Raw genomic sequence first — 20,690 nt, forward strand, 5'->3', positions numbered from 1 at the left:
ACTTGGAACTTACTGTGTAAGTGCATTTTCATTAATATCTTAACTTTTCCTTTTAATTTAAGTCCATTTTAAATTTCAAAATTACAACACTACTGAAAAGACAGTGCACACATTTTCATTTGAGTATACTCTTACACTGTGTTTTCTTTCTACATAAGCAGGTGGTAGAACTCTGTGTAAAATTTATTGGAGCCGACTTGGAGATGATTACTGCCCAGTACATTGGGAATTCAAAGCCTAAGCGGAGTTCAGGAAAAAACATAATTAAACCTTCTTTATTTTCCTGAGATTTCTTCCATGTTAGTATAAATAAAACTGACTAAATTTTGGCTAAAAAATTAATAAATTTGTTTGCAACAAAGACAATAACCATACTAGATACTAATAACCCGAAATATTAGAAGATTTTTCCACAGTATAGCCATTTTTTCAGTATTTTCTTCTTTTTGTCATGCTTTTTCCTTGTGACGTCTTTTAGCAGCCAAAATTTAGCACAATGGTCAGAGTTGGAGTTATCAAAGGAGGCCCAACAATTCTAAAGTTTAGTGGGCAATATCAGCAGAGTGATGGCAATCTGGAAGTGATGCATCGAATGTGTACACGTCCAAAACCAGTGACATGCATGCAGGGCCTTCTTAATGGCATTATAGGCTAATTCACACGGGGATAGTTTACAGGAGTCAAGTGCTTGGAGCAAGTCGACTTTCCTTCAACTTTCCCCGTGTGATATGGTCGAGACAGTCAAGTTGTGACTTGGCGGTCAAGCAGAATTTGAGTTGACGACCCGTCAACTTTTGTGTCCACTTTCCCGTCACGTGACCAACTTGACTCCACCACTTCCCGCGTGTGAATGCGAACTTGTAGCAACTTGGCAAGTAGAAAGTTTGTAGTTTTAGGCCTATTGTCGAAGTAAATTCATAATTATTAATAATGAGCGCCCCTAAGTGGAATTCAAACGATATCATAAAGTTTTTGGAAGTGTATGAGAAGTATGAACTTCTATGGAATATACGTGACAAAGAATACCTCAATAAAAACAAGCGGGAATTATTATTCCAGAAACTAGTCAGTGAACTCATGGAACAAGGTTTCGAAAACATAGACGTAGAAGTAGTTCGAAAAAAGTTAAAAACCCTTAAAACAGGACTCATTCTGAGATGTTTCCTGTATTATGCAGGACCTTCTTCAGCTAATTCTTTCAGCAAGGTATTAGATGCACCGTGCATAATTCTTCTACGAATCAATTTCTTAATCCATGTTCTCTTTTCCTTTTTTTCAAGAATATTTTGTAATTCATACAATAACGAGGCGCCAATTAGCTGCACACATGCTTGAATATGTGCTGGTGGCATCTTCAGTTTCACCAAACTAAAAATGCTAGTTCACTATTGATTTTTATTAATTATAACAGAATACAAAAATTCAAACACCACCACTAATACAACATTCAGCGCGCGCTTTTTTCAAGCATGGTTTCAAGTTTAATGTCTCCGTGTGATCACAAATATAGCATCAAGTTTAGAGGCTTCAAGCACTTGACTCCTGTAAACTATCCCCGTGTGACTCGGGTTTATAGGTCTCATGGCAAAGGTGTGCATTGGGCCTTGCCTACACAACCACTCATATGAGTAAAAATGGAAATTATCTATAAACTTATATTATGATACCTCCAAAAAATCAATATTTTGACATTTAAAAAGCCTCACGTACAGCAAAAATTAATTATTACAAAAGTTTGGACAGTGCAACATGAACTTGGAAATAAAAATTTTAACATAAAAATTGTACTTGGTTAGTAAATGAGATAACAAAGGCGCACGTTGTGAAATTACCATGAATTATTTATGTTTTTTTCTTAATCAAGTGTCCAATACAAACATTTGCAAAAAACTTCTTTGCAGAGAATTCCTTTATAATTGGGTTGAAGTAAGTAGTCTTCAGGATTCCATCTTTCACAAGCCTACACATGAGTGAAGAGAAATGCAGAGAATCTCAAATACTGTTCTGAAAAAGTTAATTGTGAAAGATAGTTGCAGTTAACTATGATTACCTAAGGATGGCAAGTGATCAGTTTTACTATCTGCTAGTTTCTATACAAAGAGAGCAGACAACAATGAGAATACCTCCAGCAAAACTAAAAAAACTCTGGTTTTCATTTACCGGAGACAGTTTCGTAATTCTTATAGAGGACTGCTTGCTTGTTTTTTACATTCCTGATTATTTACTTCCCATCCCCGTACACAAAAAAATGCAGAGTACATTGATCATTCCATCTATCCATGTTTCAGCACGTTCTAATGCAATTTCTGCAAGCAACTAAATAATTTACGCGCGAAATCAGCCATTAAACAGATGGAATCATGGGAAAAATGATGCATCACTGCTCACTAAAGTTGGAAGGCAACCAACTTGTTCTAGTGATCTGCAAGTAGTGATATGCTGATGCAGTGATCACTTGCACAGTGGTGTACACAGTGCAGTTTAGCAATACGTTAGTGACTACACATCACTAAGTGATACAGTGTACATGAGGCTTAATAAGAAGCAAGGAATCATCTCACTGGAGAGACAATGAAGTTTAGTTGGGAGGAGTCTCACAATATATTGGCAGCGCGAATTTCGAACATTTCTCGGTTCTGTGATGAAAAATATAACAAAAAAGGGGGATAGGCTGTATTGGAGAGAGGCTGCAAGTTTTATAAAATGCTGATAAAATGGCTATTAAGGTATACGTCAACAGTAACAAACCAACACCTCTTCTTTCCAGACACTCTGAAAACCTGGTAGGACCTATATCTTCCCTGTGCAGGAACTCCCTCCTGCTAGTAGTCATCTTCTATGCATTAAGACAGTAATGTCAATTGATGCCCATAGGCGCAAGCGCACGCTTTAGAGCTCAGGAGAGCCTGAGCGCTTTAGAGTGGAAAGGAAAGAGACTGACGAAAGAGGTAGTATATGCCGCTTGGTCAAGCTATATTCAGGGATGGCCAGTACTAATTCAATGGATAAAGGGAAGATAACTTATTAAAACTGTATCCATGTTAATTTTTAAATTTGTCTGTGAAGTATAAGTGCATTATAACAATGTAAGTTTTAATGTTAATGCTCATTTTTCACAAGCTTGCTTTTTATTCAAAAGGAATATTTTCTCAACTTTTTTACAGAAAAGTGAAATTTTCAGATATGTTAATTTTGTAGCCTTACAGGTACTGAAACAAAGTTTTCGTAAATCTAATATATCATAACTACGTATTACTGAAGACAGTGTATTGAGAAATGCTATGGTCATAATTTTTACAGTCTACCTGGTTGGCGAGTTGGTATAGCGCTGGTTTTCTATGCCCAAGATTGTGGGTTCGATCCTGGGCCAGGTGGATGGCATTTAAGTGTGCTTAAATGCGACAGACTCATGTCAGTAGACTTACTGGCATGTAAAAGAACTCCTGCAGGACAAAATTCCAGCACATCCGGCGACACTGATATAACCTCTGCAGTTGCGAGCGTCGTTAAATAAAACATAACATTTAACATTAATTCTTACAGTGATCATAATGAAGATAGTGTATTAAAAATTTTGAAAATATATGCATGCAAAATGTTTGTAAGGAAATGAATTAACAAAGCAACTACTGTTACATCATAAACAAAATATATATGCCCATGTGTTGTAAAAAAGTCAGGCAGAATTCGAGAAAATAATTTAATATTCTGACGATAGGAAGTTCAATTATCGCCTTAAAAGCATAATGCGATAAGAGTTTTGTTATGTAATATTAGTTACAATTAAAACATATACCTAGGTCACTTGTTTTGCACTATAATATTGGTTTGATTAGTTTATTGACTACTTTTACAAGGCTAAAGATACCATCAATATCAATTCCAACTTATCATGTCATACTCAATCTCTTTTTTTGGGATATCACTTTCTTTATGAATGATGTGTTTCATTCACTTAGTTCAGTATAGTTGTACTACCATGGAATTTATGTGAATATTCCTTCTTAACTCTTTATTATGTTATTAACGTTTACAACACAACTGCAATATTAAAAAATTAGTGTTAGTAGGCTAATTTTGTTTTACAGACAATAGAAAATAGTTTGTGCACCACTCAGGGGCGTATTTTGCGGACTACCGGGGCTACCGGCGGTAGCCCAAGGAAATTACAAAAGAAAAAGTTTATGATATAACATAATGTAATAATTTTGTATTATTAGTTTTATCATAGTAATTAAAATTAAAGTATCTGTTAGATTTATATGCGCTCTCTGCTCTCGAAAAGAAACAAGTTGTCAAGGCGGCATCGTCGCTGGAGAAACCGCTCCTACGAATGGTAGCCTGTGACCATTCCGCGCACGCTGTCCTTCGCACAACTGCCTGTCCCCCGCTTCCTACTGTTTCCTTCGTGTAGTGTAGGCCGGACGAGTTGCCGCTCTCGTGATCGGTTTCTTCGCAGGCACAAAGCAACAATACGCTTAGTACTCCAGCTCATGAATGTGATTGAGTTCTTGCATTACAGTATTTTAAATGTGTGATTTGTTCGAGTGTCTAAGAGTTATATTAATTGTGAATTATTAAGTTTTTAATTTCCCAATTAAGTGATATTGTGAAAAATATGGCAGAGCAAGTTTCTGGAGAGGTTTGTGTTGAAAATGACTGTGTAGTAGAAGGTTTATTAAAAGTGCCTTTTAACCGTCGTAAATACAACGAGAAAGTTGAAATTGTGAAAATGGAAAGACCAACTCCTGAGTTAAATTTGTCCATGGACAGAAAAGAAAAACAGCGTGAGTACACATGCCATTTCACTTCAACATCATATGGTAAATGGAATTGGTTGTGTGGTAGTTCTAAACTGTCTAAACTATTTTGCTGGCCATGTTTGTTATTTAGCCGCGAAACTAATGTGTGGTCAAAAGAGAGGTTTTCTAATATGAACTCCCTTCGAACGGCAGTCCTAAAACACGACAAATCAAAAGCTCATATTTGTAGTAGCATGAACTTTGCAAACTTTGGGAAGACAAGAATTGATTTACAGCTAGATAAGCAAAAAGCTCTACACATCAACCAACAGAACGCTCTTGTGAAAAGAAATCGGGAGATTTTACTGCGTCTTATTAACGCAGTCTGCTTTCTAGGAAAACAAGAATTCACTTTTCGGGGTCATAACGAGAATGTGGAATCAGACAATAAAGGAAATTATATTGAATATTTAAGTTCCTTAAGTGAATTTGACCATTTACTGGCCAACCATCTTTTGGGTTCAACAGTATTTCGTGGTACTTCTCCTGCAATTCAGAATCACTTAACATTTGCTATAAGTGGGGTTATGATAAAGAACATAAAACCTGAAGTAGAAGAAGCACCTTTTATGGCCATTGTTGTTGATGGAACAAGTGACTGCTCTAATCAGAGTCATTGTCCACTGTTTTAAGAAACGTCGACAGTACTGCCAATGCTCAAGAACGGTTTATAGGATTCACAAACGTCAGTTCGGGCAAAACTGCTGCTGCTTTGTTTCAGCATGTGGAAGGTGTTACAGCAGAATACAATGTCGGCAATAAGTTAATTGCACAGACATATGATGGTGCTTCAGTTATGGCGGGAAATATTAATGGCTTAAAAACAAAAGTTCTAGAAAAGTATCCTCAAGCACTATTTGTTCATTGTTACAGCCATGTTCTCAATTTAGTTTTGCAACAAACTACTTCATCCATTCCAGAATACCGCATTTTTTTTCAAATCACTGTCGGGTTTAGCTGAATTTTTCTCATCATCTCCTAAAAGATCAGAAAAACTCAAAGAATTTATGAACAAGAAACTCCCAAAAGTAGCACAAACTAGATGGAATTTTACATCTCGACTTGTAAATACAGTAAAGAATACAGAGAACAACTGACTGCTTTCTTTGAAAATATCATTTGTAATGACTCTGAAGAAAACTGGGATGATGTAATTGTGCAGGCTCAAGGATATTTGTATTTTTTCACACATTTTCAGAATATATTTCTTCTTGAAGTTTATGCTAGAGTGTTCGCACATACAGATGTGCTCTACAATATTCTTCAGACAAAAAGTCTAGACATAGCATACTGCTTGCAAGAGGTATCAAAGTTAAAAAAATACTATATCAGAGTTCAGACGTAGTGGGTTTCCGTCCATATGGAGTAATATGGAAAATGAAAATTCTTCAGCCAATACAATGGAGCCACCATTAAAGCTGTACTACAGCATACTAGATCGTATGCACATGGAAATTACTGACAGATTTTCTGATTATGGAAAGCTTCAGTTCACACATCTCCTAGATTCTCAAAAATTTTCTGCTTATAGAGAAAACTTCCCGAATGAGGCACTAAACAAATTATTTCAGTCCTATAACAGTCACTTTGATCAAGTACATTTGAAAAAATGAATTAAGTGTAATATATTCAGCAGAAGTCTTTGATTTTTCGAACAAACCTATCCATGAAATATTATATGCCATATATGAAAACCAGCTGAACCAAGTTATTCCTGAAGTCCTTAAATTGGCAACATTAATTGTGACAATACCAGCTACGTCAGCATCGGTAGAAAGAACATTTTCTGCATTGAAGAGAATAAAATCCTACTGTAGATCAACTCATATACAAGAACGTTTATCCGGCTTGGCACTGATGTCCATTGAGAAGTAATTTTTACAGAAACTTCGCAAGTGGCCCAACTGCAATTTCAAAGACGAAGTCATCAACGTATTTTCGTCCCAATCAAGACGTCTGGAATTCACTTATAAATAAGTAAGGAATTTTATTATAGGGATTTAAAATATATTTTGTGTAATAATAGGGTCAGTGGTAGCCCAGGCTCTTAAACCAGTATATGCCACTGGCACCACTGTTTTCGTCATCCAACAGGCTGCTTATCCCTATACGTAATCATTCTTTTTTCCATACTTAGCGCTTAATGCCAGCACATGACGTCAAAGTCAGAAAAATGCGCTTGCTTTGACATCACAGCATTAAGAGTAAACATGCCAGTTGCTACAGAAACCATAGTGCTCTATTGTTTGCTACCAGTTGCTTATACACCTGCCCCCATCTGGCTTGCATGTGCCTCGAAATTGTGAATTTTCTCACTTCACTCAAATCCACTCGCGAATTTTTCATCTAACTTGTCGATTGTTGATTGTTGATCAATTGAGATTGTAGATCTGGTTAGTTTACGAATCATTTGACACTGCTATGAACGAGATACTGTATCTCTTCACATTCTCGAGTTAAACTGCTTCGGCTACTGTGCAATCCGCCAAATTCCTCATTCAGTGTTTCTCTACATGGCATCATTTGCTCCAACTCAAGGTCACGTTGGATACATTTTTATATTTCGTTTGTCAATCGTCACTTACTTCATTGAATTATGTTGTGCAGTTTGGAAATTAAAGACACGACTAAACTGGCCTGAAAATGTGTTGGTCGACTTTCTGGGATGACACCCTATTAGGTATATTGGACCGAATTTTTAGACGTAGCCTATTCACATTAAAAAGGTGCCGTTTTGGCGCATTCTGCCAAAAAAAAAAAAAACTGTTCTTGCTTCAGTCATTTTATATATGTCGGACAGATATGGGCTACAGATATTACAGTGATATGCACTCTGATTTACACTTAACCCAAATCATTCTTGAAGTTTTCTTGTCAGACTGTTTACATTACATTGAAGATATATATAAAAGCAAGTCAAATTCGAGAGATGAGAGTTCTTATTCAAATTGCATTCTCCAGGAAGCATTATGCAATATCAAAAAGGTACTTTGAAGTATGCTGATCATATTGTGATGCACTTCAATGAATATTAAACAGCTTGAAAACTATACAACATTTATTATACTTAATTAATGTCCAGCTTTCTGTAAGCAGTTCTGTAGATGGAGTGGGATGGGATAGTTATACACTCACTCTATTCTCAGAAACTTAGTTAAATATCGTGAAAACAATGAAATAGTAGTAATGTAGTTCTAAATGAAGAGCTGAATATAATGCGCAGAGTTTACTTAAGAAATTACGAGAAAACTGATGCCAAATTTATTCCTAAGATTTTTTTTAAATTTGGACCACAAATTTCGACTTGCTCTTTCCCAATTTCTTCTTAAACTTAACTTGGCTAAGTTATACTGGTTTTCTTTTATGAATAACGTAAAGGGCAATAAAAATCACATCCCTGAAAATTTTAAGCGGAGTCTGTACTTCCATATCTTACAATGTTAAATTCCTCAATTCTGGGTACACTTTTTTTCAGAATTTGTAAAAGATACAAATGTAGAAAGAAATAGAGCATATGTAACATAACTTTATCCATGACCATAACAAAAAACATGCCTTTACTAAATACTTTTGCGTTTGTAAAGTAGGCTTTTATTCAGCATTACTTTATTACACTAGTGAGATAAAGACTTTACCTCACAGTTTGAACTTTATCTCACAGTTCATTAGTATTTTTCTAGTACCCAGATATACACACGTATACTTTTCCATTCAACTATTATTCAAGAAGTTAATATATTAGTTACTAGATGTCACTACCTCTACTTCTTTATTACCATTTCTTAAATATACATACACTCAATCTGTGCATTGCATCCATATCTAATAATATCTAATATGTATTTTTTTATAAACTTTGTAATAATTTACATTTTGGGATATGAGGAGACTTCAACCTGCGAAGTTGGGTTTATAGGATTTTAAAACAACACGTGTTAGTCAACTGAGCTAAACAGACACGATGATAAATTACGTTTTAATATTCCTCTTAAGTTTACAGAAGTAAAATGTGAAATTATTTTAATCACATTAGTCCCATGAACACTTCTAAATAATCCCTGAAACTGAAAAAAATATATATTAAAATTATAGAATTAATTATAATTTGTTATTTATCCAATGCCTTAGATACTATTCTTCACTAATCATGGCCTCCTACATCATAACCTACCTAGTATGCGTATCGATTCTAAAATCCATGCCATATGACGCCTCGTGCTTAAATCTTTCCACTCGCACAATAAAGATGCACTTACCTCACAAGTACCATAAATAACTATTATGTATACAACTGGTTAAATAAATTTAAAATTCCACTGAGCGGATGGCAAAAAAAAAAAATCATTCGTAACATTTTTTTTTTTTGCATTAAGAATTACTACAAATTATTTTTTTTTATTTTTACTGAAGATAGAAATAAACTTAATTTATTTAACCTACTAATAAAATGTCATCACAGTGACATTGTATATTAATTTCAGCCTTCTGGGTACAATACTTTCTGAGAAAAGTGCACCAATATCACAATAATAAGAAAGTGCAGAAAAATGGTGTCAAAGTTTCCATATCATGCAATGTTAAATTCCTCAATTTTGGAAGCACTTTTCTCAGAAGTGATAAAGGCTACAGATGTAGGAAAAATAGGGCAAATTATGTAACATACTTTTATGTACAGAATCGGCTAAATAACTTTAAAATTTCACTGAGTTGTTGACAAAAATTAATTCACAACATTTTTTGCATTAAGAATTACTACAATATTTTTTTGCCGAAGATAGGGTTAAATCTGACAATTGGAAGAAATAGGTCTAAAATCATATTATCATTTTACACTACCGAAAAATGATAAAACCAAAATTTCATTTTTTTTTTTTTTGTCAAAATTCGTTGTAATTCCCTTAATTAGCCTACCGGCACGTCTCCACTAGTCTGTTTCCTCACGTAGAAATTTCACTAAAGAAAAGGCTACGTGAACAACAATACGGAACTCTGAAATATTTCTTAATTCTGGTGAAAGAGATTGCAACATAACTGAAATAAAATGGGTAATTTTATTTTATTAAACAAAATTTTAACATTAAAACAAACAAAATATCGATATTACACATAAATTTCACATGACAACCAAAGTTCTTCACTGTCAGACTCTCCAAGCATTTAAACAGCTCAATTTCCATTTTGCGACCGTCAATAGATACAGTCACAGACACAGTTCGTCTTTCCTGCATCTTCAGTCGCTTCATGTTCAGCAAACACCTTTCGAAGGGGTTCAACCTTTTCTTTATGGACTGAAGCAAAACAAAAGTGACAAGCAAAATTAGCTTCATATATTCGACTAAGGTTATCATTAAACCTTTACAATACAGGGAACCATCTTATTAAAGTGCAGAATGTCTAAAGCTGTTCTAAAATAGTGGGCTATGCCACACGTTGGGCTAGTAGAGAAAATGTTTACTGCTATGCTGTACAATGCATAATCTACTGAAAATATTAACTGTATCTATTTAAAAAGAAAATATTCACACACACACAAAACGCATTGTCACTCATATAGAATATATCTGGAAAATTATTATTATTATTATTATTATTATTATTATTATTATTATTATTATTATTATTATCATCACCATAATCATTATTATTGTCATCATCAGGTTTTACAATGCCCTAGAGCACCTTCCTATACTCATTTTCAGGATTTTATAGTCTTTCTCCATTCCTCTCTATTCTCCCATGCCCCATCTTCCAATCCTCTCTCTCCCTCTCATTGTTTTAATTATTCCTTGTGCCCATGTCAATTTTGGTCTTCGCCTCTTCCTTTTTCCCGTTAGAATACATTCATTACTTTTTTCGGCAATGTCATCCTTTTCGTATGACCAAACCATTTTAATTGTTTTGTTTTGATTTAGTCTACAAGCGATCCTTGCACTTTCACTTTTTCTCTTATAACATTATTTCTAATTTTGTCCTTCCTTGATATTCTTGCAGTTCTGCAGAAATTTATCTCTGTAAAATGTAGTTTTGCTACTGTCCTTGACTTCAAATGCCACGTTTCTGAGCCGTAAGATATGATTATGTGCTTTTAATAATCGCATATGTTTGTTTTTGTTGTGATATCTTTATTCCATGTAGTGTTATTTAATTTTGAAATTGGTTATCTCACTTTGTTAATTCTTTCATTTACATCACCTTCGTGATTTTCATTTTTAGTTATTTTGACTCCTAAATATGTAACTTATATTCATCATAATGATTTATATTTTCTTTTCCGGATAATTTTACCTTAATGGTACTCATTTCATATTGGAGTGAAAATGGCAAGTTGTAACCGATTTAAGTGAACACCATATTTTAACGTTTTGGTGGCTACTTCATTCACACACAACCCCCAGAATGTCTGGAGGACCACACCTGCTGTTGGTCGATGGTCCATTGGACCTAGCTGGGAGATCTTGTTGATCACCAGCTTTCCCTCCTTAAGCCACTGGAGGACGATTTTAGTGCCAACAAACAAAATTTGATAACACAATCTCGAGGGAAAAAATGGAACTCTCTGCATCATAATCCACAGTTAATTCCCGATTTACCACGAAAATCGTCTGTAGTTGCATTTAGATTGGCAACAGGCCATGATTGTTTGGCCAAACACTTGCATAGAATTGGAATATATCAGTCCCCTAACTGCCCATTGTGCAACTCAAACCAAGAAATGGATTCGGAACACCTCAAAATCTGTGCTTCAGTGCAGGCGCGGCTCGTCTTTAGGTTCACTGGTTCACTGAACCCCCTGTCTCTTGAAGCCACTCACGTTCTTCATATTTAAGAGTAACTATAGAAAGAAACTGCTGGATGTTCGGCTTCTTTTGGTTAGAGCATAAGTGAGTTATAGCCAGTAAAGTCGGGCGAAATAGTTGCATCTGGGGGTTCATTCTCAGACGTAAACCAGCTAGACCTTTTAAAACAGCCTGCGGCAGTGGGAACACGCTAAGAAGTAGAAGAAAAGTGTATTTAAAAAAAACGCTGTTGTCGCCAACGAAAACTTTGGCTCCAACAGTGTCCTTCTGTCACTCACACTATCCTCGTCTGTCATTCACACTTCTCTCTCTAAAGCAAGAGGGCTATCCAGCTTGCTTCAAAGCTGCCTAAATAGAACAGGTTTCTCTTTTGTTAACACTTCAGAGGGGTTGAGTGTGGGAGAGGACTAGCTCATGAATTTGTAAGAAATGTTGTTTTTAGCGAAGTTCTGAGGCAGTTACAACATTGTGTTCCCGCGGCGCGGACTTCTGTATAAGTACCTACCGATAATAATAGTGAAACCAATGTTATTGTAAATACGTTTTACGTAAGAAAGTGTGTTTCTAACAATACTAAAACGTGTGCTTTGTAATGGTGGAAAATAGGTTTATACGTTTTACGTAAGGACGTTGAGCGTTTTTAACTAGGCCTATAATTAAACTTGTGATTTGTAATGGCGGAAAATAGTGTTAATGTTCTCCAGACAATCAACTTTTCATCTCTTCCATTAGAAAAAAAACTTGAAATAAAGGCTCTGGGAAGACCACTTCCACTTTTATCAGTTTCTCAGGGTCGATCATGTAAGGGTAAATCATTTTGTAGAGTGTTCAGGCCTCAAATGTATGAAAGAAATAACTGGATCTGTGGATGTGAAATCACAAACAAATTGTTCTGTTTCCCGTGTTTGCTCTTTGCTAAAGAAAGTGATGCTAGTTGGGTTAAAACAGGGGTGTGTGATTTAAGTCATCTGACTCAAAAAATTAAAAAACACGAAGAGTCTGTGGTTCATAAGAATGCAACATTGGATCTGTCAATGCTTGGGAAAACAGATATCAGGGAACAACTCGACAATGCGTTCAGGAGAAATATTGAAAGACATAATGACGTGGTGAGAAAAAATCGGTATGTGTTATCGAAAATTATCGATTGTGTCAAGTTTTGTGGTGAATTTGAATTAGCACTGCGAGGACATGATGAAAAAACATCATCATCAAACCCGGGAATCTTTAGAGGTTTAATCAATTTCACATCTGCGTTAGACGGTGTCTTAAAAGATCAACTCACTACAGCAACTGTTTTCAAGGGAACATCAAAATCGATACAGAATGATCTGTTGAGTTGCATGCTTCAAGTGTGTCGTGAACAAATATTGGCCGAAATAGCTAATGCTGATTTTGTTTCTGTGACAGCAGACGAAACGTCAGATGTGTCATCAAAGTATCAGCTGGTGGTGGTGATTCGCTATGTGTTGCTGAACGGGAAACCAGTGGAAAGATTTTGGACTTTCTCGAATCCATCTGGTCATGACGCTCTTTCCTTGGTGAACTGCATCAAAGATGTTCTTGCAGAGATTCTGAAAACTGATAAAGAGAAACTAATCTCCCAAAGCTATGATGGTGCAAATGTCATGAGTGGATGTAATGCTGGAGTTCAAACCTTAGTACAACAGGATTATCCTTACGCTTACTTCATTCACTGCTACGCCCACCAATTAAACTTGATCATGGCTAAAGCTGCTAGTCAGAACACTCAGGTCCGCGTATTTTTCGCCAACATTGGAGAAATACCCTCGTTCTTTGCCGGCTCACCTCAAAGGATCGCCATCCTTGATGAAATTGTCAGGAAAAGAGTTCCGCATGGTTCCAATACCAGATGGAATTTTAACTTGAGAACTGTCCAAGTGGTATATGAAAATAAAGACGCTATTCTGGAGTGCCTGGAGAAAATTGAAAATACAAGTAAACAGAATTTAACCATAAACCAAGCTCAAGGTTTGCAGTTGAAAATGGAACTTTCTTCTTTTAATTTTTGGTTGGAAATTTTCTACAGGATCATGCCTCATGTAGATATACTCTACAACCAAATACAAAAAATCACAGCTGATTCGTTAAAAATCAAGAATGCAATTTCTTCATTTGAAATAGAAGTAATGAAAATTCAAAATAGCATCGATAACATTGCAGCTGAATGTGAAGAGGACAATAAGGCAAAGAGACGTCGTGAAAACACCCACATCTCTCGTGGCAGCGAAAGAAGTTTGTGACGTGATTCTGAATCAGGTACGATTGAGATTTTCATTTACAAATCACATGTTGGCAGCAAATCTTTTCGACTCGAAACACTTTCCAAATTATAACAAAATGTTCCCCGAGAAAACCTTGACATCTGTAATAGAAACATATCCATTTCTTAAATTCCAACAACTGAAATCTGAGTTGAAAGTGATCTACATGAGAAATGACTTCAGAAATGCGTCCGGTGTCGTTGATCTTTTGCAATTCCTCATCGAAAATAACGTGGTAGAGTCATTCAGTGAAGTGTCGAAGCTCCTGAAAATAATAGCAACAGTGCCTATGTCTACCTCGGAAGCAGAGAGATGTTTTTCTACATTAAAGCGGGTGAAAACGTTTCTTCGAAGTACGATGGAGGAAGAACGTCTGACGGCCTTAGCAATGCTATCCATTGAAAAATCCATGATTACGGAATGTGTGGATTTCAACGAGGAGTGATCAACATATTTTCAACAAAAAAGGAGAGAAGGATGGATTTTCACTACAAACATTCAACAGCAACATCATCTTCTTCCGAATTACTGGGTTAGGTGAGTATTTGATTTTTACAGTTTGATTTTATGTTTATTTTTTCCGAGAATGAGTTCATATACACGAAAACAGTAATGCTATAAATTAATGTCGTAACTTATTTATGAGTACTGATATTCAATATGTGAACCCCCAACATCAAATCTCACGAGCCGCCACTGCTTCAGTGGCTGACCATGATAATAGCTTTGAAAAATATTGGAGTGCAAGAGGTCAAATGACTTTATTGTCAAACGCCTGGCATTAGAAAACAACAACAACATATTTTCTTTTCCGTTTTCCAAAATTAAATCCTTTGAACCTGCAGCTATTGTCATGTAATATGTTTTCTTAAGATTTATATTCAGATCCCATTTCCCATATTCCTCTATAAGTTTGCTTGTCAAATACTCCATGTCTTCATATTCTTCTGCATTTACCAATTAATCATCAGCAAATAACAATGAATATAATATTGTCATCTGTTAGTAATAAACTCATTTCCGAATATATGATTTTTCAAATTTCTAGAGCATTTTGAAGATTTATTATTATTATTATTATTATTATTATATTACTATTATTATTATTATTATTATTAAATAAATAAATAAATTTAGCCTGCTAGATCCTGTAAGGGCAAGGGCCTCCTGATTGACAGGGCTTGGCTCAGTAGACTTCACTCGTTAGGTGAGTTGGCTCTAAGGAGTAATATCATCGAACTTGGCTGCACTTCTTCGTTTCTATGTACTAAGCTAAACACTATATGCACTTGTACGCTCCCTATTCGCACCACACTACACACTGAGGACGGTTGCTTCTAGATCTCTCCATAGCTGTCTGTCTCTTGCTCTGCTCGTCCATTGTGCTCCTGCCTTCTTCTTGAAGAAATCAGCCCATCTAGTCATCTGGCGTCCCACTCTTCTTCTACCGATCCTAGGATCCCAATGAGTCTATGCATCCATCTTCTGTGGTCCATCCTTACCACGTGCACTCCCCATTTCCACTTCAGCCTTTCTGCGGTGTTTAGGACGTCTTTCATGCTGGTACGGTTGCGTAGCTCCTTGTTCCTGACTTTGTTCCTCAGAGAAAGTTGTAGGAGTTTTCTTTCCATACTGCGTTGGCAGGTTTGAAGCATACGCCTCTGTCTTGATGTTAGGGACCAGGTTTGGCATCAATACAGTAGGACTGATAATATACATTTTCCAGGGTCTCATCCTTTAAGCTTAGCTTCTGGAATTTGTCTGTAAGTATGAACTTTAGGGACCAGAACTTCTTCCATGCCATGCTGATTCGTCTTTTTATTTCTTTCTCTGAGTTGCTGGAGAAGGACAGGTTCTGGTCCAGGTAGGTATAATCTTCCACATATTCTAGTGGCTGGCTATTTAAGTGCATCCGGTCTTCAGACGCGTTAGTCATTGGTTTTGTCTTTTCTGGGTTCATGGATAAGCTATTATTATTACTTTCCTCTTATTGCAAGGAAATTCTCACTTTAAACTTTACTTGTTCTTTCTCGCTGAAACTGTGCATATAAGACAATAACATAATTTCTGCATCTATTATACAGAGTGAATAAAACGTCTGGAACCATATAAATACCGTATTTGCTCGCGTAATTTGCGCACTTTTTAATTAACTTTGGCCAACGAAAAATTGGGGTGCGTAAAATATGCGGATTTTTCAAACAATAGGTCCTGTTCTGAGTTTATCTCAATTAGTATATGTATAGGTAAGTATTTACGGTAGGGCTAATTTTCTATACCAGTAACTTGTCTCTACCAAGGACAAGCATTGTTAAAGTAGCGGGACTTTGGGGTTTCTTTCTGAAGCAGGTACTTCAGTTGCTGGTGAATGACCTACGATGGACTGTAGGGAAGGAAAATCCCTACTACACTGAAAAAAATATGTACGTAATCCCTACTACACTGAAAAAAATATGTACGTAAAATGTGTGGGCAAAATACACGGAGCAAAAATAAAGTTCAAAATAATCCCTTAAAAATTAGGGTGCGCAAAACACGCGGGGGCGCAAATTATGCGAGCAAATACGGTATATTCCATATGCTTGATTTTCGATTACTATAGGTGTTATCAGTATTTGTAAGACCAAATGCTCTACCAGTGACACATTCGGTTCTAGCCCATAGCTATCTCAAAAGCCGCCATTTTGAATGCAACTTTGAAATTTTAAATGGAAAGGAGATCATGTAGGTACTCAAAATTATGTGAAATTTTCTGAGAAAAACAATGGTGCAATCCGTTTTGAGATATCTCTAATAGTTTTCAAGTTATTTAAAGATAACTGTCATAATGACACAAACATTAGTGTCATTGCATCTAAAGATATTTTGTAACGTGGTACAGTACTAAGGAGGCTTTGGAAAAGGTATTTTTATGCAATTCTGGTAATTAACTTTTCCTGCTTTACTGTTTGGTTAACCTAAGACAGTTTCAATGCATTGTTATGATTATTTGAAGCTTTCCTGTAACAAATTTCTTGATTTTCGTGATGGCATTATCGAAAGAGGAAAGAATTGATATCATTCATCATTCTGTTAGGTTAAGCCACAGAAATATTGGAGCAGACTGGACGAACAGTTCCCTGGACACTGGATTGACCGACATGGACCAGTAGAATGGCCAGACAGGTCTCTCCTTTTAACACCCCTTGATTTTTTTCTTTTGGGGTTACATAAAGAACTTGGTGGGATGAAGAGAAAATTGAGAATGTGGAACATTTAAAGAACCGTATCATTGAAGCCTGTGCTAAAGTCACCCCGGAAATGCTACAAAATATTCTATCCACATTCTCAATTTTCTCTTCATAGCCTATATCAAGCTTCCTTCTTTCGATAATACCATCACGAAAATCAAGAAATTTGTTACAGGAAAGCTTCAAATAATCACAACAATGCATTGAAACTGTTACAGTTTAATCAAACAGTAAAGCAGGAAAAGTTAATTACCAGAATTGCATAAAATACCTTTTCCAAAGCCTCCTTAGTACAGTACCACGTTACAAAATATCTGTAGATGCAGTAACTAATGTTTGTGTCATTATGACAGTTATTTTTAAATAACTTGAAAACGATTAGAGATATCTCAAAACGGATTGCATCATTGTTTTTCTCAGAAAATTTCACATGATTTTGAGTACCTACATAACCCTCTTTCCATTTAAAATTTCAAAGTTGCATTCAAAATGGTGGCTTTTGAAATAGCTGAGAGGTAGAATCGAATGTGTCACTGGTAGAGCATTTGGTCTTACAAATACTGGTAACACCAATAGTAATCGAAAATCAAGCATATGGAAATATATTTATATGGTTCCAGACTTTTGATTCACTCTGTATAAAGCGAAGCATGTTATTAAAAAATAGGATCAATATTGACTAGAGACTGAAAAGGGAAGTACTACCACAGTCTAGTACATACAGTCACGAAGCTCAATACGTAGGGAATATACATCCAGTGAGAAGTGAAATTTAGTTGCTAGCCATTAAGATCGCTACTATCGCACAGTCTTTTGTTCCTAGTACTTTCAGTTGCTAACCGCTTGGAGCGCTGTATCGCGAGAAAAGCAAAAAATCACTTCAAGTTTCTTACTGTATGATATTGGACTGTGGTACTACAAGAAGCCATTTTTTCTCCAATATTTCAAGACAGATTATCTTCTTACAGCCATTTTCACCAACACCAATAATTTCTTTATCCAGGTTTTTGTACTGAAAAACTATAGTAATGCTTATTTTGCGTTTCGCCAACATAATATCTTGGTTTGTGACATTATCTCAGTTTATATTTTAACTGTGGAAGATTGGCCGTAAAAACAGGATTATCCATGACAATTCCCCTAAAAGAAAATGAGTCGTATGCAGTGGCAGTTTCTCAGGGGAGTCCACACCTGTGGAGTAGTGGTTAGCGCATCTGGCCACAAAATCAGTTAGCCCGGGTTCGATTCCTGGTCGGGGCAATTTACCTGGTTGAGGTTTTTTTCGGGGTTTTCCCTCTACCCAATATAAGCAAATGCTGGGTAACTTTCGGTGCTGGATCCCAGGCTCATTTCACTGGCATTATCACCTTGATCTCATTCAGACGCTAAATAACCTAAGATGTTGATATAGCATCGCAAAATAACCTACTAAAATAAACAAAAAATTCTCGGGGGAGAGAAAGGAGGAACGTCCTCCTCACATTTCTCTTCTTTTGAAAGTAAATACCAAATAATACAGTATATGTGCCATGAAATTCGAGGAAAATTTTATAATTTTTAAGTTCACAGCTATAAGAAAACCTCGGTTAATCGAGTTTTAAACAATGCGCGCTCATGTGTTGCGCGAAAGCTGTGAGAAGGATGCGGATTGTTTGTGAGGAGGAGAGTCAATCCATAGACTTACTAAATACCACAGTCAATCTTTCCTCCTCCCAGTGTTGCCAACCAAGGGACAAGAAATCCAAATCTCCCTGTATCATATTAAAAATCCCCCTAAAATTCAGAGAAAGCCCCTAATTCTTTTTAATTTGTACTTGGAAAAACGCAACATAAAAATTAGCAAATGTGATTGTACATACACAATTGAATTGAAAAAATATTCGTACGCATGAACATTGACATGCAATAGAATAAAATACTCACAGTACAATTCTGTATGTCCCTGCACTGGTAGACGATTTCTTGAGAATTTGATTTTTAAATGTTTGCATTTGCATTAGTTGCACAATGTGTTCAAATATGGCATTCAGGGGAAAAAAAGTAAGATATGTTCAAAAATATTCTTCATTCATAATATAGAACAAACACACATACTAAACACTGACAACAACAAACACGCAGAGAGAATAATGTACTGGCATCGATATGTAGATGACATAATAGTCTTATATAATGGAAACAAAGACAAATAGAAAACCTACATCAACAACTCAACAAAATACATCCCAAATTAAAGTATACAATAGAAACAGAACATAACCAAGCTATAAATTTCTTAGACATCACCATAACCAAAACAAATAATAGACATGAATTCAAAATAATTAGGAAACCCACCACAACTACAACACACATACACAATTCATCAAACCATCCCATACAACATAAACATGCAGCTTTCCGTACAATGACACACAGATTAATTATTAACATATCAATAAACAATGACAATTATACTGAAGAACTGAACACAATAAAATATATAGCACAAGACAATGGATATAACTCTAACATAATAAACACACTAATAAAAAAGGCAAAACAAAAACAGACCAAACCAATACAAACACAGCATGAGAATAAATACATAACATTAACATATCACAATATCAATACTCACAAAATTGCAACTTCATTCAGAAAACTAAAATACAAGATAGCATACAAAATAAATAACACAACACAGAAATATCTAAATAATCACATCAAACATTCAAATAAATATATTTCAACTGGGGTTTACAAACTAAAATGCAATAGTTGCCCACATTTTTACATAGCACAGACAGGAAGAACCTTTCAAACAAGATATAAAGAACACATTAAAGCTATAACCAAACCATACATCACATCAAATTACGCAAAACATATTATCAGCAATAATCATGACTACAATAATATAGAAACAGATATGGAAATTCTACACATCACACCAAAAAGTCCACAGTTAAACATCTTAGAACAACACGAAATATACAAACATACAATAACACACCCACAACATTTACTTAATACACAATTACAGTTCAATACCCACACATTGTTCGATATCATGATACATAGCACACAAACAACCACCCCCCACCACAAGAGCAACACACCCCCACCCCTACAACTGACGAATGCAAATGGCAGAATGCAAGATCAACAGGAACATCAGTTGTTCGTAGGACACTGAAGATGACACAGAACCGGTGTCGAAACGGGCCGTCTGTCTCAGGTACATAACCTTTTTTAAAAATGTTAACACTTTTAACATGTCGTTAAACAATTTTAAGTTTTTTAAACAAAGTGTTAACGTGAACCGGAATCAATGAAAAAAAAAAATTCAATGCTCTGAGAGACAAATCCATTGTTGAAAGGTAAGTTATCGACTTATGTTACAGAGTTGATATTTTTACGTGGCAGTACAAACAAGAATTATTTAATTTCTAATGTGCAAGGATTTTTAATTATTAAAATAAGATATTTATTCCAACGGTACATATCCTTGAAATTACTTTATAAATAAACTAATAGGCTTCAAAATAGTAATGTAAAACATACATTATTTTAAATTTTTTAATTAATGATTTA

At 35.5% G+C, this 20,690-nt stretch overlaps 1 protein-coding gene across 3 annotated transcripts in view; it reads right to left on the reverse strand.

Annotated features, from left to right (window-relative positions):
• Positions 1 to 6,488: 6,488 nt before the first annotated feature.
• LOC138696074 (protein IWS1 homolog) overlaps positions 6,489 to 20,690 on the reverse strand; it is a 71,100-nt gene continuing 56,898 nt past the window's right edge. For all 3 annotated transcript variants that reach the window (XM_069820599.1, XM_069820600.1, XM_069820601.1), the window contains one exon: positions 6,489 to 10,090. In XM_069820599.1, the coding sequence (XP_069676700.1) occupies positions 9,854 to 10,090 (237 nt within the window). In that variant the 3' untranslated portion in view covers positions 6,489 to 9,853. The remainder of the gene's footprint in view (positions 10,091 to 20,690) is intronic.

Source organism: Periplaneta americana, chromosome 3, assembly GCF_040183065.1.
Source record: "Periplaneta americana isolate PAMFEO1 chromosome 3, P.americana_PAMFEO1_priV1, whole genome shotgun sequence".
Classification (NCBI taxonomy): Eukaryota; Metazoa; Arthropoda; class Insecta; order Blattodea; family Blattidae; genus Periplaneta; species Periplaneta americana.